Genomic DNA, 19,779 nt, shown 5'->3' with positions numbered 1-19,779 from the left:
AAGCAAATGTCCACTGGAATAAATATAAACAATAATTTGATATTAATACCTTTATTAGTTGACAAATTGCTCAATATAAACTTTGAAGTGCCCGGCATGAATCAAATAATAAATAAATTTAAAGAAAATAATATTGCTTTATTGGATGAGACTTTTTGTGACCACAGAAACCATGAAAGTATGAAGGTTGACATGTTAGGAATAGATATCATCCAGTTTTTACCTTCGGTAACTTGGACTAAAATGTTGGCTGGAGCTTGTTTAGTCGTAAATAATAGAGTAGCTCCTGTAGGTAATGTGTTCAACTTTTTGGATGAGGCAGAAAGTAGAGCTGTTAATAAGAAAACACTGAATGTTAAAACAAAAAGCGTGGTAAATTTAGTAATGGATCCTCTAAAATCTTATTTCAATCCATTAGAGCTTATATTAGAAGACAGTGAGGTAGACAATGGACTCGAACACCTTTTTAGTCTTGAATCCTTGGGAATAAAAAAGTGTGAAAAAGAATTGGTATCCTTTGATAAAGAACAAATTGACAGATTTAGAGTGGGGAACTCTTTTGATAATGGATTTTATCACGTAGAATTGCCCTGGTATACCGATAAAATTGACAGTGTCCCATCTAATCATTTTGTTTCACTTAAGGTATTAGACAGAACAGTAGAGTATCTTGGTAAAAAGGGTCTCATTGACAAATACCAGGAAGTTTTTGATAAACAACTCGAGGATGGTATAATCGAGGAAATTAAAGTAAGTCCTTCTGACTATCATAAGTATATATGGATTCCCCATTGACCAGTTATAAAATTAGAAGAGCAAGTTACCACAAAAATCAGGCCAGTATTTAACTGTTCTTTAAAAACTTACAGGGAATTGCCTTCACTTAATGAAGCAGCTTATCCTGGGATAGATTTAATGGGCTCAATACTGAAATTGCTTTTTTACTTTAGAACTAATAAATATGTAATGTTGAGTGACGTCAAACAAGCTTTTTTGATGATTAAATTAAAAAATGAAGTGGACAAAAATAGATTTTGATTCTTTTGGAAACGGGGGAATAAATTAGTATCTTATCGCTACAAAACAATAGTTTTTGGTTACACTTCTTCACCTTTTATATTAAATTTTGTTATGAAACATCACGCAGAAAATTATCCTGATGATAAGTGTAAAGAAATATTAACTAATAACTTTTATGTAGACAATCTTCTTGTAACTGGTAACAACATTGATGAAATGAAAAATTTGTATAAGCAAGCTAATGATAGGATGGAACAAGGGGGCTTTATTTTAAGGTCTTGGAATTCCAATTGTGTAGAGTTGAGAGAAGAAATGGCGTCTGATAATAGACTTGTTGAACATTCTTGCGAAGAGGATAAAGTATTGGGTTATAGATTCAACGTAAATAATGATTCTTTTAGTCTTGCGCCTTGTAAAATAGACCCAGAAGCAGACACAAAAGAAAAGTATTGTCACAAACTTCTAAAATATTTGATCCTTTGAATATAGTCCTTCCTGTAACAATAAGAGGCAAAATTTTAATGAGAAAAATATGGAAATTAGACGTTGGTTGGGATCAAAATTTACCTAAAGACATTTGTGGGGAAATGAAAATTATTAGTAGAGATTTTGAAATGTTATCTGAACTTAAATTTCCTAGAGAGTCCCTTAATGAACTAGACTCGTATGGTCTTCAAATTTTTTGTGATAGCTATGGGTTTGTGGCCTATGCGGTTAATCAAAATGATAAAAGTTTTTATTTGTTCTCCAAATCTAAATTGGCTCCACTGAATAAGATTGAAAACTGAGCATAGTGTCCCCACTTTGGAACTAATGGGAGTAATTCTAGCTTTTAAATGTTTACCTTCCTTACTAGAAGCCTACAGTAATATAAATTTTCAATTCATTAATATTTGTGTTGATGCTCAAGTGGTTTTAAATTGGCTATTGACCAGAGAAACTAAAATAAAATCTAAATTTGTTAGAAATAGAAGTACTGAGGCAGATGGTCTTAAAGTTGAAATATCTAAGCCATTTAAACGGACCTGTCTTATATCACTACGTAAATACAGAAGAAAATCCTGCTGACATGATCACCAGAGGTTTATCCTATACTAAATATTTAAGTAAATCAACTTATTGGCTAGAAGGTCCAGAATGGTTGAGTAATGATTTTGACAAGTGGCCTCTTTACCCTTTATTGAGTATATCGCCTTACTATAAGCATCAAATAAGTACAGTATGCGCTATGCAAATAAATAAAGTAAAGGCTGGTATTCTCAATATAAATAAAATGTTAAGTTATGAACAATTGTTAAGAATTACCAGTTACTTGTTCAAATTTTGTAGTAGATTAAAGGGTGGTGATCCTAAAAAGAAAGCCTTGGAGTATTGGGTGAAAATTGCACAGAAAGAATACTTTACAGTAGAATTAGATTTTTTACAAAGCAGTGCCAATATTACTAATAATATACCTCTTCTAGTGTCCAATTTAAATTTATTTTTAGATTCAAAGGGTATAATTAGGTCTAGGGGAAGAATATCTAAGTGTTTGTACTTTGACTTTGATGTTCATAACCCAGTATTGCTTCCTAAAGAGCATAGGTTCACCTCATTGTTAATAAAGCATTGTCATTTGAAGGTACAGCATTTAGGAATAGGCACTACATTAAACTACCTTAGTGCGAAACAGGGATTTTGGATTCCCAAGGGTAGGTCAGCAGTAAAGACTGAGCTGAGTAGTTGTAAATATGTAGGAAATATAATGCCTTAGCTTACAGATACCCGAAGTTTACAGATATGCCTAAACACCACATGAATTTGTCAAGCCTTTTCAGCATGTAGGTATTGATTTCACTGAACACCTTTGGGTTAGGGATGAGTTGAGTTGGTAAGACCACCGGAAAAAACAAAAAATGTTCATATTAGTTTTCACTTGTCTTAACGTGTGCGCTGTGCACTTTGAATTGTTACCAGACATGTCCACTAAAAATTTTGTTCTCGCTTTCCAAAGATTTAGTAATATGTACACAATACCACAATACCTGTACAGTGACAACGCTAAGTCTTTTCTCAAGGGTGGAAGTATCCTTGAAAGGTCTTTGGAGTCGCAGGAATTTCAATCTGAATTAAGGAAATGTAATATCAAACACATTAAAATTCCTTATATATTCAGCATGGTTGGTTCTGCTTGGGAGAGATTGATTAGTGTGTTAAAGAATTGTCTTTATAAATAAATAATAGGTAAGGTTCTAAATTAACTTACTTTGAATTAGTAACTTACCCTTTCTAATATTCAAGTAGCGATAAATTTCCAGCCTTAACATAATAGATCAAGCTCAGAAAATTTAGAGTTTATAACTCCAAATTCCTTTATCAAATTGCATGGTAATTCATCCCTCATTTTGAGAAAAGATGATAGTGATGTTTGGTTGGACGATTCTAGTCAACCTTCTTTAGAGAGAACTGTAGAAATACAGGAAGAAATTATTGAAAATTGTAAGAAATTGTGGTATGAAAATGATCTCTTAAGCCTGAGAGAACATAGCAGAAATTTGTACCAAAGTAAGTGGGAAAATAGAATTAAAGTTGGTGACATTGTCCTAATTATAGCAATTAATAAGCCCAGACCATTTTGGATGATGGGTAAGGTATTAGAATTAATATTAGGATTTGACAATAATATTAGGTCAGTGAAACTAAAGCAAGCTAATGGGGCTATAGAATATCATTCTATTTGTAATCTTTATCCTATGGAACTGTCAGTGACACATGCTATAAGAGAAAGGCAAACCAGAGACAATTCAATGGAAATTGAGGTAGAAACAGGCAGTATAAATAAACCTGAATCTATTCACGTTGAACAAGGCGAAAGGTCTGTAAGACCCAAGAGAAAGGCTACCGAAAGATTTGAAAGAATGCTAAGGGAAAATTTAGATAATTTGTAAATACTGCTTTTCAGTATATATTTACTGTAATTACTAATAATCAAGTTTTTATTTTGACTAAAATGCTACACACTTGAAACTTTTTCAGTGTGAGGATATACTTTATTAAATGCTTTATTCTTTAACTTTAAACAAGGATTAAGGGCATTGCAAATAAGTACTTTCTAGGTAATAAATAAATAAAACTAAATACGTAAATAAAAAGTAAAATTAAGAGATAGCCTATAGTAAACTAAGCTAAGTTAAAATTGGTGTAAATATTTAAATAAAATACTACACTTAAAATAAAGTGAAGACTTAAATTAAAATGCTACACTTTTACTAACGTGAGGATGATACTAAAGTAACTTAGCCATACTTTTTATTTAGCGTTGTTGGAAATAATTGTTTAACGCAGTAGCCAGATTTAAGGTGGCCTAATAAATAATGTATGGTTAATGATGATATTCATTGCAATTCTATAATCGCAATCCTTTGTGGGAGGGGACTATATGTTGGTTAGAAATCAGAAAGGATTGGTTATTTGTGTCCGACTGTGGGAATAGCCGTTCGATGAGTCGTTAGCTTCACTCGAAGCTTTATCTATTTTTCTTAATGAATTAAAAGTAAATAACTTAATGCTACTTAGTATAGTAACTATTAGCGTTAATGATAAGTAAAATGAATAATAAAATTAAACTTATGAATTAAATTACTTAAACTAGTAATTGCCTAATAGGCCTTAAGTTCGCGCGTGCGTAATATGTACCTGTCAAAGGTAAGAAGTAAATTACCTCAGAGGTTACCACAGCCACGGCGAACAGTTACAGTAAGAGTTTGCATTAGCAAGGCGGCTTTATACATTGTAAAAGGGAAATACCCCAGAACAAAATCAACATTCTACTCCAAGACAACGACAATTTTGGAATACGTCAAACGTCAAACATTTTTGTGAGTGCTTTACATTATTATGTATCTTTGGCCATGGTCTGGGAAAAGGTAACGTAACGGCAATGTCACAAAGTTTTATTATGTATCTTTGGCCATGTCTAGGGAAAAAGGTAACGTACGGCAATGTCACAAAGTTTTATTAGTGGATCTACTCTTTAATGTAAGTTGTTTTGGTTGTTGAATAATTGTTTTGTTTATTAAATATGAGTAAGATTGAAATTAAAATAAATTCCAATATCTGGTACTGCGTATTGTGCTGAGTGGTGGTGGTGGCAGGTTGTATTCTTGTGGATGTAGATACAAGAATGAAGTCGGTGACGCATAAGGCCGGCAGGTGATGGGATATTTGTGTTTGACAATCTCCTACTGGGGTTCAAGGCCTGTGATAGTGAGGCCATTGAAGTGAGTGCAATACAGTGTATTATGGATGTTATATGATATTTCAATTAGGAATTTGGCCCTTTATTGGTTAGAATTGGATTCTATGTATATATACAGTAATGTTTTATGATATGAGTACATTTAATTTGATGCCGAGTGCTTTAGTGACTACCGTACCATAATTTACAGTTGTATTTATTTACATTGCTAAAAACATAGTTATTTGTTAGAAATATACAATCAATATGGATTGTTCATGTACATTACTAGAAGGGTTGTATTAAGGACAAATATTTTTTTTTATAATTAAATTAGGGAAAATTCAAAATTTGTATAGCTGGTTGTACTGTATTATTTTTTATTACATGGAATATATATTTCAGGTTGGAACCTATCGTTGGCAATAAAAACTGTTACTACTTATGGTTCATCCTTGAACATCCCAGTACACTTAGGTTCTTTTGATGTCTGATGTTAGTATAATTACTTTTGTTTTTCTACAAAGGTTAAAGCCGCGGAATGTCACACAGCCTTCTGCATAAAGCCTATCATTCTTAAACCATATTGGACACAAAAATTCAATGTATTCTATATACAAGTCGATTCTTGCAGTGTATTCCTGAGGGAGTCATTTTAAGTGACCTTATTTCACTTGTACACGGTACTTGAATAGTGGCGATTCTAGGGTGGGGGTCATGGGGGGGCAGCTGCCCTCCCAGATTTTGGCCATGCCCCTGGTTTGCCCCCCCCACTTTTTTAATGAAATATTATATGTAAAATTAATCATTATTGAATATAACAATAGCCACTAACTAGTCACAAAATTGGGCTGAATAGTCTCAAGAACGTGATGCAATGTTCTGTTTTGCTTGTAGGCACTTTGCATCTTTACCTTCTTTATGGCAATGCAGACGATGCATTTGTGAAGAGTGGGTTTAGACGATGGAAAAAGGCACAAGGAAAAGATGGGGCCAATGCAAAGCACCTGAGCTCATATATCCACAAATCCTCCTATACTGCAAGGATTGGCTACCAACACAATAAAACTGATAAAACATCCATTAAACAGAGTGTAAGTGAGGGCTATTAGAAGAAAGTCCCCGCCTGTGAAAAATCGTCATTGCATAAAAACTCTTGGTGAGATTATTATACTCCTGACAGTAACACAAAAAATAACACAACAGGGAACATGATGATGAACAAAATCCAGGAAATATCCGTAAACTTCTTAGATTCATTGCCAAACATGATCCTGTTATAGCTGAACACGTCAAAATTGGTCCAAAAAATGAGAAGTTCACCAGTTCTACAACACAAAATGAGATGATTGATACATTTGCATCAATTGTGAGGGAAGAAATAGCTGAATACATAAATTCCTGCCATTACTTTTCTGTTCAAGCCGTTGAAGCCAAGGATGTGAGCAAAACAGCAATTAGCACTAGTAGTACGGTTTTATGATGAAATCTCACACTGTATTCAGGAATGTTTTATTTCCTTTACTCCCATGTCTTCATTGGATGTTGGCTTGGGATTTGATGGAGCATCAGCCATGAGTGGAGGAATTAGTGGCATTCAGAAACGTATAAAAGAGAAAGCACCTTTTGCTTATTATGTTCATTGTTATGATCATAACCTCAATTTGGTTTTGACAAGTGTTGCAAAGAATGTACCACAAGCATCTGAATTTTTCAGTCTTCTTGAAGAAGTCTATATCTTTGTTAGTAATGCAGAAGTTCCTTTCTATACAGTGTTAAATGTTTCCTGAAGAACAAATTCGAGAACTTCAACATCTCAGTGATACTCGCTGGTGGTGTCGGGCTACCTCCTGTGAAAATGCTTTATTACGTTTGGAATGTATTATAAGACTTTTGAAGGAGAATTCTGCAGATGATACTGGAGCTCAAGCTGTATCTGCTAGAGGTTTACTTGCTCAGATGGGTGCAGAATTTGTTTGTTTACTGCAGTTTTTCTCTGAAATTCTGGGAAAAATAAATAAAGTATCTCAGCAGCTACAGGACAAACAGACAGACCTTGGAAAAGCAGCTAAACTTATTTCTTGTCTTCGTGAAGATTTAGCTGATGTAAGAAACTCCAACTTAATTGAGAATTGTTCTAATACGGTTGACGAACTCTGTAAAAAATGTGACATTTCACCAACAGCAACAAGAAAACATTCTAGAAAACCTCGACAGCTCCGTGATTTTATCATACTTGGAAACATCTGGCCAGAGAGTTGTGGAGCCAAGATGCACAACACGTCACAATCTTGTATGAAGTACTAGATTGTTTAAATAGTAAATTAGAGCGTCGCTTTTCAAAAGATTCATGTGTGATCTTCTGTGGCATTTCAGCTCTCTGTCCTGAAGGACAGACATTCTTACATGAGGATGACTTGAAGTCATTTGCTTTATCATATTCAGTTAAACAAAGTGATTTAAAACAAGAGTTACCTTTAGTCAAGAAATTGCTCCAGAAAGAACCTCAGCCACCTACATCACTGGTGGAGTTTTTGTCATTTATTCATCCATATAAATCTGCCTTTGATTGCTTATACAGGTTACTATTGATAGCTGTAACACTTCCTGTTACTAGTGCTTCTTGTGAAAGAAGTTTTTCCAAAATGAGAATCGTAAAAACATTTCTTAGAAATTCAATGACTAGTGAGAGACTAAGTAACACTGCATTATTATCAATTGAAAGTAAACAGGCTGAGAGTATTGACTTAGTTTTGTAGATGAGTTTGACAGCCGACATGATAATCGTAGAAATCAAACTGCACCTAAACATTTTGAGAATTGTCCCCGACATGGTCCATATCTGCTTTGTGTTCAAATGTGTATTATAAACAAAAACTTACATTCTTTAATAATTGCATATTGTTATGAATTGTATATGGTTTTGAATGTCGAAACAACATTTTGAGAATTTTCATGATAAGCTTCATATCTGTCTGTTCATTTCATTAATTAATACCTTTCCTTACTTTGTTCAAATGTGCATTATACAAACTTGCCATTCTTTAATAATTGCATATAGTTTTTAATGTGAAACCAGCATTTTCAGAATGGTCATGACATGGTCCATATCTGTCTGTTCATTTCATTAGTTAACACCTTTCTTTAAGTTGTGCAAATGTGTATTACACAAACTTGACATTCTTTAATAATTTGCATATTGGTTGGGATCATATACGTATACTATAGTTTTGAATGTCAAACTGAACCTTTTCAGAATTTTCATGACATGCCCCATGTACATCTGTTCATTTCATATAGTTACTACCTTTCTTTATGTGGTTCAAATGTGTATTGTATTTATTACATACAATCCCATTTTCTTCAATGTTTGCGTATTGTTTGGAACTTTATATAGTTTTTTGAATGTTAAATTTTCATATCATGTAAGTCAGGTAAAATATCAGATGGATGCTTTACAGTTGTTTTGCTTAGGAATCAAACAAAATTTTATATGAACCTTTACCTTTAGTCAAATTCATTCTTCCATGAGTTTCAAAATGTTTCCAAAATTGTAATTATTTTTACAGTCACCTTTCCTATGATGCCCACCCAACAATCATCTTTGTCCCAGAGTTGCCCTTCCACTTTTTGAGGGGTAGAATCGCCACTGTACTTCAAATGTTTAGCATGTATTTCTGTGTATGAGTAGTGCTTAAACTGCCGTTGACCTTTTTAGATACTTCCCTCTGTGTTCTATTACCTGATTGTGAGAACAGTGGTGGATCTTGCATGAAACCTGCAAACTGGAGTAGCTGTGTTGGTGCAATTGACTCAACTGACTGCCTTGGAGATGACTGTACCTGTTGCCATCCAACAGGTAAGCCTCCAAAGGAAGATCACTTAAATGCAAACTTCCAAAGGAAGGGTACAATCAATGAAAGTCCTGTACTTCATGATAACGTTTTCTTTATAGAGATGATCCTCAGTTCTGATACGTTTACCTGTCTATCTGGCCAGTATCATAGATGTTTAAGTAATGTAGGTTCAAACGGTAATTACTAGGATATAAGGAGAGAACTTTGTTGTAAAAGATATCTCTTACTTGTATCACAACTAGAATCTACATTGTGCACAGAACTTTAAGGCCACAAAATATCTATGAATTTCAAGTTTAAAATGTTTACCATTCTGTTTTTTAATATGTAAACACAATTGATGAACTCAACAATGCAAACAGTTACAAACTCTTTACAACAATGAAGAGAAAATGCAGTACCTAGATCACAAACATATCTCTTAAAGTATAGAAAGGCTTAAAATAGAAGATTTAAAACTACAATTACATAACAGCCGTCCAAAAGATAAACTTCAGCCAGTAGTTTTTGCTGTGAGGATAGAATACAAAATAGCCCAAACTTCCCTTGAAATAACTTCAAGCCTCACCTTTCTATATTGCTGCCTATAAAATATAATCAATATTATTTATGTATATTTTCATTATTTATCATTATGCAGTTTTTTAGGTACTCTTTCATTGTTTAACATCACAGGCCTCCTGGAGTGCGTAACACAAAGTTTTTTCTAGCATTTGATTTAAACAACAGATTTAAAAGACATCAGAATCCTGGACTGAGTGATTGTGTGTAAACATCCACTGGGAGTTGTCTTCTCACTGTGCCAAATTAGGATATGTAGTATGCAGGTGTATGGGTGGGTGGGGGCAGTGAGGGGCACTCACCCCCCTAAGCTTTCTTGGCAAGCCTCGTCATCAGCGATACAAAAATATCTATATGTATGTTTATTTATATACATACCAATTATTATAAGGTCACGAAACAAAGCGTCGAAAAAAATATAAATAAAGTTGAAGTGTAGAGAGGGATGAATTTAGATTAGTTATTTTTAACATGTTGGAACAATGTAAATAATACATTACATATAATCGTTACCTGTTAAAAATATTAAGACAAGGCAGTTTTCTTTAAGAGCTGAGACATCTAATCACTCTGTTCACAAATGAATTAATGACCTGACAGGTCTTGAGAACAGATGAAGGTTTCTCTAATATCTCTGATAAGGCTAAGATTGTTCTGCTGCACATGAGATTGATACAAACTTGAAAGACTCCAGTCAAGTAGGCAGACCCAAGAGGATCCAAAAGATCTCATCAAAGTTAAAAGACTTTTTAGGGAGTTCAACTGTAGGAATGAGTGAGGACAGTACAGGTCTCACTCCTGAGGTATCATTCAAAAGAATCCATTTTGACATATTAGATAGATTTCTCTCTGAGATGAATAATAGATCCACTCATAATATGCCACTGATAGCAGCGATGGATGCACTTCAGTGTAATTCTAATGACTTTTTATGATAAGAAACTGTCTACCATAGTACAGTTTTGTAAAGATATACACATAGATGAAATCTTTTGAAATGCCAAGATTTCTGTAGTAAAGAGTCACTTTCTAACTAAGAATGAAAAGCGTAAGAATTTGTTTGAATTGTGTGATGAACTCAAACCGTTAGAATGTGCCTACTCAGAATATCTTGAAATTGTTAAAATTCTCATCACCCTTCCAGTAACTACCACCTGCAATGAACGACTGTCTTCAGTGCTTAGCTTAGTGAAAATGTATCCATGAACTACCACGAAAAATGAGTGCGTGAATGACTTGCTTCTCAAGGCCTTAGAGAAGGAGCTTGTTAAAAATCTTAACTAAGACATACTGATTAATAATTTTCCAAAATTATGATCAAGCAGGTATCCACTAATGCAGTAGATAATATCTGAAATGCATGAAGTAAATGTTTATTTTGAAATTTCTTTAGATGAACCATGTTAAAATTATGTACCATTTTATCTTTACACATTTTCTGAAGCTTAAGATCTTCCTGTTCACATCAACTTTTCTTGTTTTCCTGAATGAACCCTTGGTCCCTAGGGCAGTGAGCTATATTCAATGTAAATTAAAATTGCAGTTATTTTCTAGGACCAATACTATAGTTTATAACTTGATTTGTTTAGAAATCTCCACTAGCTTTTCTTCTTGATTTATTATCTCAAAATTTGATGTACAGCATTTTTTAAGGAACAAAAATTCTTCAAAGTTCCTTTACAAGTAGCTTCAAATTGTTCCTATTTTGCTGATATTTCTAAAAAAAATTTCTCGGGGGCCTTGTAGCGGTCCCTCAGCTGGTTAGATTCGCTTTGCTAGCAACACTCTCCCCCCTGCTTTCAGGAGGGGGGGGCAGCTTCAAATAAACCTTTGTCCCCCCCCAAGGAAAAATGAAGTGACGCCCCGCTTAGTAGGAAAAGTTACACAAACTGATGAGCACATTAAAATAAATGTAACATTCCTTAAAGCCGTTTCAGGAAGTTCACCAAAACCCATCTGTTCAGACAATAATGGTTACAGCTTCAGTACGAATAGCAGCCATGTATGCAATGGTATCACTTATGACGAAGGGTGTGATGGACCAAATTGTGCTTGTTGTTTCATGGGTAAGTGGCTTTGCTTTGCATCTGCAATCATTTCTTTCACTTCTTATTTGTCTCAAGCACCAGGAATCTTACAAAGAGCCATTTCCCTTTGGGTCTTGGTTTATAGTACGTACATTTTCACAAAGTTTTCGAAAGGAGTAACTTTTTCTGATAAGATTCAGGTTTGCTTATTTTATCCACCACAGGTGGAAGGGAGCATTTATTGAGTAGCATAAGAATAAGCATAAGACCTTGTTTTCTTTCAAAAAATATAAATCATCTCATTCATACTTAAATATATTGTTAAGATTAACTGTGAATGACTTTCTTGAGACAAAACAAAATTGATAATATGCATGGATGTTCTTCACTGCTTTCAGAAGGTTTTGTGAAAATTCTTATCACGTAATGTATTATTAATTTAGTTTATACTCCTTTGTGTATTATTAATATCACGGATGTTTTATCATTCCAGATCCTGATAACTGTGTTGAATTACCTGAATGTGGAGGAGACAGTGGGAGATGTGTGAAAGATGATGACTTGGGAACTTGCTATGGCTTAGCTGAACCAGCAGGTTGCCTTGGAAACAATTGCACTTGTTGCAGGGGTGAGTCACATAAAGAACAGTAGAAGAACTGGATATATTTTTTTGCTCAATTGTTTATAAGGCATAGAGTCACATATTTCTACGATAACTAAAAGTGTTAATGTAATTTATGTAATATTGAAAGCACATGCAAAAGAAGATTTGTAGCATAGTAGATAATATGATTGTAGGTTTAAACTTCTGGAACAGTATTATGAATTATATATTCTGAAAGCTCGTAGCTTCTTATGTCTTTAACTTGGTCTTTGGTATTTATATTGAGTTAACTTTATTGTCATTTCTTAAACTGAAATCAAAACAATAAAGTCAATACACAGAACCTCTCACGTTACAACCGAACAAAATTTTTGCATGTCTGGATTATATGTAAAGTGATAATTCCTTCAGGGATGAGGGCTTAAGTGTACAGGTTAGATATGAATAATAACAATGAAATGATGATTAACTGTTACGAAAGAAAAGTTTATCCTCTCCCTCAAACTCTCAGATTGTACCCCTAATGCCCAGTGTACAGCTAATCAAGGCTATTGCTACAATGGTACAAGTAGCTACATGTGCACAGGTACCATCTATGAACAAGGATGCGGGGAGGCTGCATTTCACTTTTGTATTAATGGTACGTCACTTAACATAACCTGGGTTCTGTTATCTTTAAATTTGGAATACCATTTCTCCCCCCCCCCCCCCCCCCCCCCCCCCCCTTTCCCCCCCCCCCCCCCCCCTTTTCCCCCCCCCCCCTTTTTTTTTTTTTTTTTTTTTTTTTTTTTTAGCCTTTTCTCATTTTACAATAGCTTTGGCATCTGGAAATCATTGTTTCACCATGCATTGTCTTGGCATTTCAGAGAGTACTGATACACCCTTGTTACGTGAAATTTTTCTTGGAAGATGCCATGTAGAATAAGGCTATTTTTTTGTTGTACATATATACATATAATGGAAAGTGAAATGGCCTTCTGAATATGCTTATTTGAATCAAGAGACACTTGTTATCCACTGTGATGTTTAACATATAAAACATGTTCTGAATTTCCAGCACTTTTATGGTGCTATCAAATAGTACTTGTAAGGAGACTGAAAGAATGTAGTGACTACTTGCGAGCTTTATCCATGATATATATGTGATATCACTGCCTTTCATCTTTCCAGATACTTCTCTCTGTGTTCTTTTACCTGGGTGTGTGAACAGTAGCGGATCTTGCATAAAACCTACAGACTGGAGTAGCTGTAATAAGGTAGTTGATTCCACTGAATGCCTCGGAGATGACTGTGCCTGTCGCAGTCCAGGAGGTAAGTCGCTGAAACTCCTGAAGGGTCACTCAATGCGAACCTTGAAAAGGGAGACGAAAATGTATCGAATTGCCAGGTTTTTTCATGGCAGAGTCTTGCACTCTCAGTCAAGTGTTTGTGTATAAATCTGCATAAACTTTTTCTGTAATTATTTTATCTTTAATTAATTAAGAGTTTAATGTTCTAAACTTACTATTATTATGATTATTACCATTATTATTAATTATTGTTATTAACAACTTGGCTACAACTCAAGTCGGAAAAGCACAGTGCCACAAGCCCTTGGGCTCCAATAGTTAATGTATTCCAGTAAGGGAAAAGAAATAAGGCAACAGAAGTACAACAATAAAACATAAAACCCTTAAAAATTTTGAAATGAGAATCACATGAGCCTGCTATAAAAAATATAAAAAAAAAAGTATTTGCAATTAGACAGACACTGAAATTTCAATGTGTTTACTTCATGACTTGGAAGGTTATTCTAGAGAAACTGTATGATACTGAATCTCACAATAGCAAAGGCTAGGCTGTTTAAAGTAACTGCATTTATTGCCATGCAAAGGATGTCCAGATCTATGAAAAATATTAAAAGGAGCAGAAAGGTAGTAACAGAATTTAATTTTAAAGTCAGAATAAAAAATTTCATGGAGCTCGCTTTCTTATTCAGAAACTTCAGATGGCAGTTTAATGGTACAGACTGGAATTTATAAGAGCTCAAGTTTTTATGCTGTAGTATTTTCATTAACTAGGGAAGAATATCCAGAACACAGTATGCTGAGGAAATAGTATTTCCTGAGCCTACACACATCTCTAAAACTCTCATGAGACTTTTTTGATTTGCCAATTTCTTCTGTGGTTGAAGATGACATAGACCAGAAATATTTCTCAAAAGTGAATTTGCAGTACAGAATGGAACTTAGACTTTTAAATGACTCATTTAATCAGTATTCATTGACAATGAAGAGATCTGGGTGGATAAGACCCCTAAAACAATCGCACTTTGAGTTTTGTAATGGTTCAGTTACATTCCTTAAGAGAACTTGCAACCACAGGCTTACATTAAGAGGTGAGATCAGTACAAAAAGTAACATCATCCACCTATGTAACCAGTATGTATGCTGGGCCAGACTTCACATCATGAGTACCCAGTATTAAAAAACAAAAGTGAACCAAGATGACTGCCTTAAGAACCACAGAAGTTACAGTGTAGTAGTACATAGTAGCTCTTGTGCCTGCCAACAACTAAGCTTTGTGATCTATTAGTCAACAATTCAGCAGTACCAGGAGATAGTGCCACAACTTCCATTTGTATGAGTTTGAAAACTAGTCTTCTGGGATTAACACGGTCAAAAGCAGAGCAAAATACAAAGACTGGGCATTTCTAAAAAAAAATGAAATTGGAAAGAATTGTAACACAAACACATAGGTTCATGTAGTAACCTGACTGTAAACTAGTAAATAGACTATTATTTTCAGCAATGGCATTCACAAATTTGTCATGATATGTTCTGAGATGTCCCTTATGTGTTGGAAAGGTCAGCTAAATTTAGAATTTGTGAGCATATTATGTTTTTTTGTAATAAATATACCTTAATTTTTTCCCATAAACTACCTATGGCAAATTTTCCTCATTTATCGGTTTATATTACTTTATATTTTAGCTAAATTACTCTGTTGTGAAGAGTTTCATTTTGGGTTCCTGAATGTATTTGCCACAGAGCAGCAGCAATGGCTTTTCATTCAGCATTTTCATTAACAACTAAAATCCAATCATATTCAAGGATGACTGTCTTGGGGAAATTAGCATGTAGTGACCAGTAAGCCCAACTGAATAAAATCCTTGATGTATTCACAGTGTTCACCAAGCAGCGCCTGCACCAGCAATAATGGTTACTGCTTCAGTGTGCTGAGCAGCCACGTATGCAGTGGTACCGTGTTCTCTGAAGAATGCAGTGGGACAAATTGTTCCTGCTGCATTGAAAGCAAGAAACAGCCTAGAGAGATGAATTTTTCTTTTAATTTTCATTTCTGGTTTCTTATTCAAAGATTTCAAGATTTTTCTTTTATTTATATCCTAAATGTTGAGGAATATTGAACACTTCTGTCTCCTTCAGGTACAAAATTTCTAAATTTGTATTTAACTCTTTAACGCCGATTGGACGTATTAAACGTCAACATAAATTGTCTGTCGGGTGCCGATTGGACGTATGGTACGTCCATAAAAAAAAAAGTTTTTTTGAAAATTCGCGAAAAAATACTTATAGGCCTACCAGGCAAAAACTTTTGAATCATGCGCCTTGGGGGATGCTGGGAGCTCACGGATCAAGGCGTTGTTTTGTTTACAATCGTTACGCAGGCGCGCAAGCGCGAATTTCTTTCTTATCGCACTAAAAAGTATCAGTGACATATCTCAGAAATTATTTTGTCACTGACATAATTTTTGCACCATTTTAAATTAGCCATTACATGGAGTATTATATATAAAAATGTGTGCAATTTCATGTAGAATACAACGAAAAAATACTCATGATTGTAGCTTTTATCAGTTTTGAAATATTTTCTATAAATAACGATGTGCCAAAATTTCAACCTTCGGTCAACTTTGACTCTACCGAAATGGTCGAAAAACGCAATTGTAAGCTAAAACTCTTATATTCTAGTAATATTCAATCATTTACCTTCATTTTGCAACAAATTGGAAGTCTCTAGCACAATATTTCGATTTATGGTGAATTTATGAAAAAAACTTTTTCCTTACGTCTGCCTGGTAACTTCCGAAAAAATCATATATTTTTTTGTGCGATTGTCGTAATGTTTGCACCATTTTAAACTAGCCGTTACATAAAGTTTATATGGAAATGAGTGCAATTTCATGCACAATACAACTAAAAACAACCCATTGTTGTGCTTTTATCATTTTATCAGTTTTGAAATATTTTCATATAAATACATAACTATAAGTGCCAAAATTTCAACCTTCGGTCAACTTTGACTCTACCGAAATGGTCGAAAAACACAATTGTAAGCTAAAACTCTTATATTCTAATAATATTCAATCAATTACCTTCATTTTGCAACAAATTAGAAGTCTCTAGCACAATATATTTCAATTTATGGTGAATTTATGAAAAAAAAAACATTTTCCTTACGTCCGCGCGGTAACTCTTCCGAAAAAAAAAAAAATCAGAAATTTTTTCGATGCGATGTCGTAATTGTGTTTGCACCATTTTAAATTAGCCGTTACATAAAGTTTTACATATGAAAATGTGCACAATTTCATAATGCAACCAAAAATAATTGAATGTTGTAGCTTTTCTCATTTTCAAAATATTTGAATAAATAATGATAAATAGAATCTTACAGTCTAGTAATATTCAGTCATTTATCTTCATTTTGAAACAAATTTGAAGTCTCTAGCACAAGGTATTTCAGAAAGCTATGTTCAGTACTACAGCAAAAAAAAAAAACCGAATTCCATACCTAATTTCAGCGTGCTTTATACATATGACAGGCTAGGATGAGGGAGCTTGAAAAGGACAGTATGCAACCACTTAAGTATAAAATATACCAGTTACATAATTAACAATTTACAATATTAAAAACAGTATGCGTTTTTGAAAAACGTTATGAACTTGGAACGTCGTAAGCGTTGTAAAGTCAGAAAAAACGTTGTAACCCAGCCCGGATTTTTTAATGAATATTTTAGAAAACCCATCGTAACCTCGGATCGTTGTAAGCCAAAGCCATCAGAACAGGCAAATATTTTCCACTTAACGGAAAGAGAGGCAGCGTGATGCTCGTCTGGCCAACTGTCAGAAACGATTAGAGGAAGGTTAAAATGTGCAGTTGTTCTTTATTCATAACGACTGATTTAATTTTCAACAGATGCCTAACACTACCCCAAATATTCCACATGTTGTTCCTTCCATATTCTATAATCTTTGTTATATTTTGCATTTCTGATACTGAAAGATTTTCGTTTGCCATTGTGCTAAACTAAAAACTGCATTGAATGCCTGAGAGGACAGTTGAGATGGTTAGTCAAAGCCTAGTCATGCTACATACCATCCGAAGCCTAGAGCAAGGTACTATTTTCATTGTGCATATTCACATGGAGCCAGTGAGAAAACTTTTGGCCACAGGCTGTGCATCAGTAAATGTAAACTTTGAGTTTAGTACCCTTGAATTATCAATTCTCAAAGAAAATTTAATACATCTGTATGCATTCTTTTATTGTTTAGGTATTATTATTAATCTTATCTTACTTCATTAAGATGAATGGGAATTTATATGTTGCAGACCTTACACTGTGGTTCTTCAGACAGCAGTTGAAAAAGGAGGGGTAATTCTTAGTGAGGGTATCCTTAGGCCCTGTCCACACTGTCAAGCAGAGCCCCACTGCCTGCTGTTTGTATTTCTCTCGCTTCTGAAGCAATGTTACCAGATGATCGTATCCTTTCAGGCTCATACTGTTAGGCAGAGCCCGACAGTCTCTGCCCTTAACCAGGCAAGGTCCGTCTGTAGCAGTGTTACCAAAGTGAGGAAATTCGTCTGCTAACGATGAAGATTTGAGTTAGGGACAATCAGACGAGGATATGAGTACCTAATTCCCCCTCAAACTGATAATATGAGGAAATATTTCCTCAACGCTAATAGCTGTATTAAGGCATTTCTACAGATTTTATTTCATATGTATGTATACACACAAACTTATCTACAGTACATTATATATACTTACATGCATACATATGTAAACATATTTTATATTTAAGATTTCACTGAGTGTACTTTGATGTTTGTATGTTCTTCATTCCTGAAAGCATTTGTTACTGGAGTTAATTTTGTATTAACTTAGTGGATATTGAATAATGAATAATTAAAACGCATAAAAGATGTTTATAGAGAAATTGTGTTCCGTTCTTAACATTCATTACATTTTATGCATTTTTTCGTATAGAGCTACTAGCAAAAAATAAATAAATAAAATAAAATAAAAAAATGGTAGACAGCCTACCCAACTTGGTTTTATGGAAAAATTTATATACCTTTTTATTTGGAAACATATATGCACATGATTTTGATGTAGGTACTGTGAATGTGATATGTACATATTCTTTTCATTTATGGATACATGTCTCTGTAATGGGGAACAAAACTGTACGAACAGGTTTATAGAATAACATAAGTAAAGAACTTTACATGCATAGCATTCATTCATTCGCTTGTTCTCTCTCTCTCTCTCTCACAATCATCATGGTATCTGAAGCAGTAAAAAAGGCTGGAGGTTGCACTAGGTTTACACCGACTAAATCTATGATTGAATGCTTGACGTCATGGTGATGATATAAATGAGGAAGAGGTGGTGGAGGAGTAGGACAATTAATGAAGAGTAATGACGACTTCTTTAAATGGTATTGGATATTTAAATAAAATGTCTGTATAGCTAATACAGTAATTATGTAAATAAAAAAAAAAGGCTCATAAAATTGTTTTATTATTTCACTCTTCATGTAATGCTTCCTGAATTTTGAGATATCAGCTAATTTAGGTCAGGTATACCTGCTCACGTTTTTTTTTCAAACTAATGAGGAAATACTCGTGAGGAAATATAGCAACGCTGCTGTAGTCTTCTCCACAACGCAGGATAGGTGGGTTTGGTCGGGAAGTTTAGGTCGTTCAGTAGGCAATAACAAGGGTGGTCTCACCATGCCTAGCACATTGGAAAAGAAAAAAATAGCACTGTGTAAAGTAATACTTGCAGTGTGTTTAAGAAAAAAGGAAAAAAAAGATAGAGTGCAAGAGTGTGGGTTGCGTAGAAGAGGAGAGTTGGGAATCATGTGATCATATTACGTGAACTCCACATGAACTCTGAGCATGAATTTATTCAAAGTACATGAGAATGGATGTAAATAGGTTCTATACTACTTGCAAAAGTGGAACCGTACATAAGAAAGCAGGATACCAATTTGAGGCAGAGTATAAGTGCAGAAGCTCGTCTGGAAGCAACGCTCAGATTTTTTAGCATCTGGGTGCTCATATACATCGCTGCAATATACCACGAGGATATCAAAGCAGAGTTTGTCTCTAATTATACCGGAGAGATGTGAAGCCATATATGCAGTTCTCAAAAGATGATTATAAAAGGTGAGTGTTGTTGAAAGGTTAATGATAACATCACTTTCA

General features: G+C 34.2%; 1 protein-coding gene across 15 annotated transcripts in view; it reads left to right on the top strand.

Moving 5' to 3' along the window:
* The window catches only part of LOC135220022 (uncharacterized), an 875,986-nt gene extending 856,981 nt beyond the window's left edge, over positions 1–19,005 (top strand). For 13 of the 15 annotated variants that reach the window (XM_064257335.1, XM_064257334.1, XM_064257329.1 and 10 more), the window contains 5 exons: positions 11,592–11,720; positions 12,175–12,309; positions 12,797–12,925; positions 13,456–13,596; positions 17,896–19,005. In XM_064257335.1, coding sequence (XP_064113405.1) covers positions 11,592–11,720; positions 12,175–12,309; positions 12,797–12,925; positions 13,456–13,596; positions 17,896–17,942 — 581 coding nt within the window. In that variant the 3' untranslated portion in view covers positions 17,943–19,005. Of the gene's footprint in view, positions 1–11,591; positions 11,721–12,174; positions 12,310–12,796; positions 12,926–13,455; positions 13,597–15,451; positions 16,749–17,895 lie in introns of those variants that run through there. The other 2 variants (XM_064257337.1, XM_064257339.1) reach the window with 2 other exon arrangements.
* Positions 19,006–19,779: the final 774 nt, after the last annotated feature.

Source organism: Macrobrachium nipponense, chromosome 1 (assembly GCF_015104395.2).
Source record: "Macrobrachium nipponense isolate FS-2020 chromosome 1, ASM1510439v2, whole genome shotgun sequence".
NCBI lineage: Eukaryota > Metazoa > Arthropoda > Malacostraca > Decapoda > Palaemonidae > Macrobrachium > Macrobrachium nipponense.
This window is presented reverse-complemented; position numbering and strand designations above follow the sequence as displayed.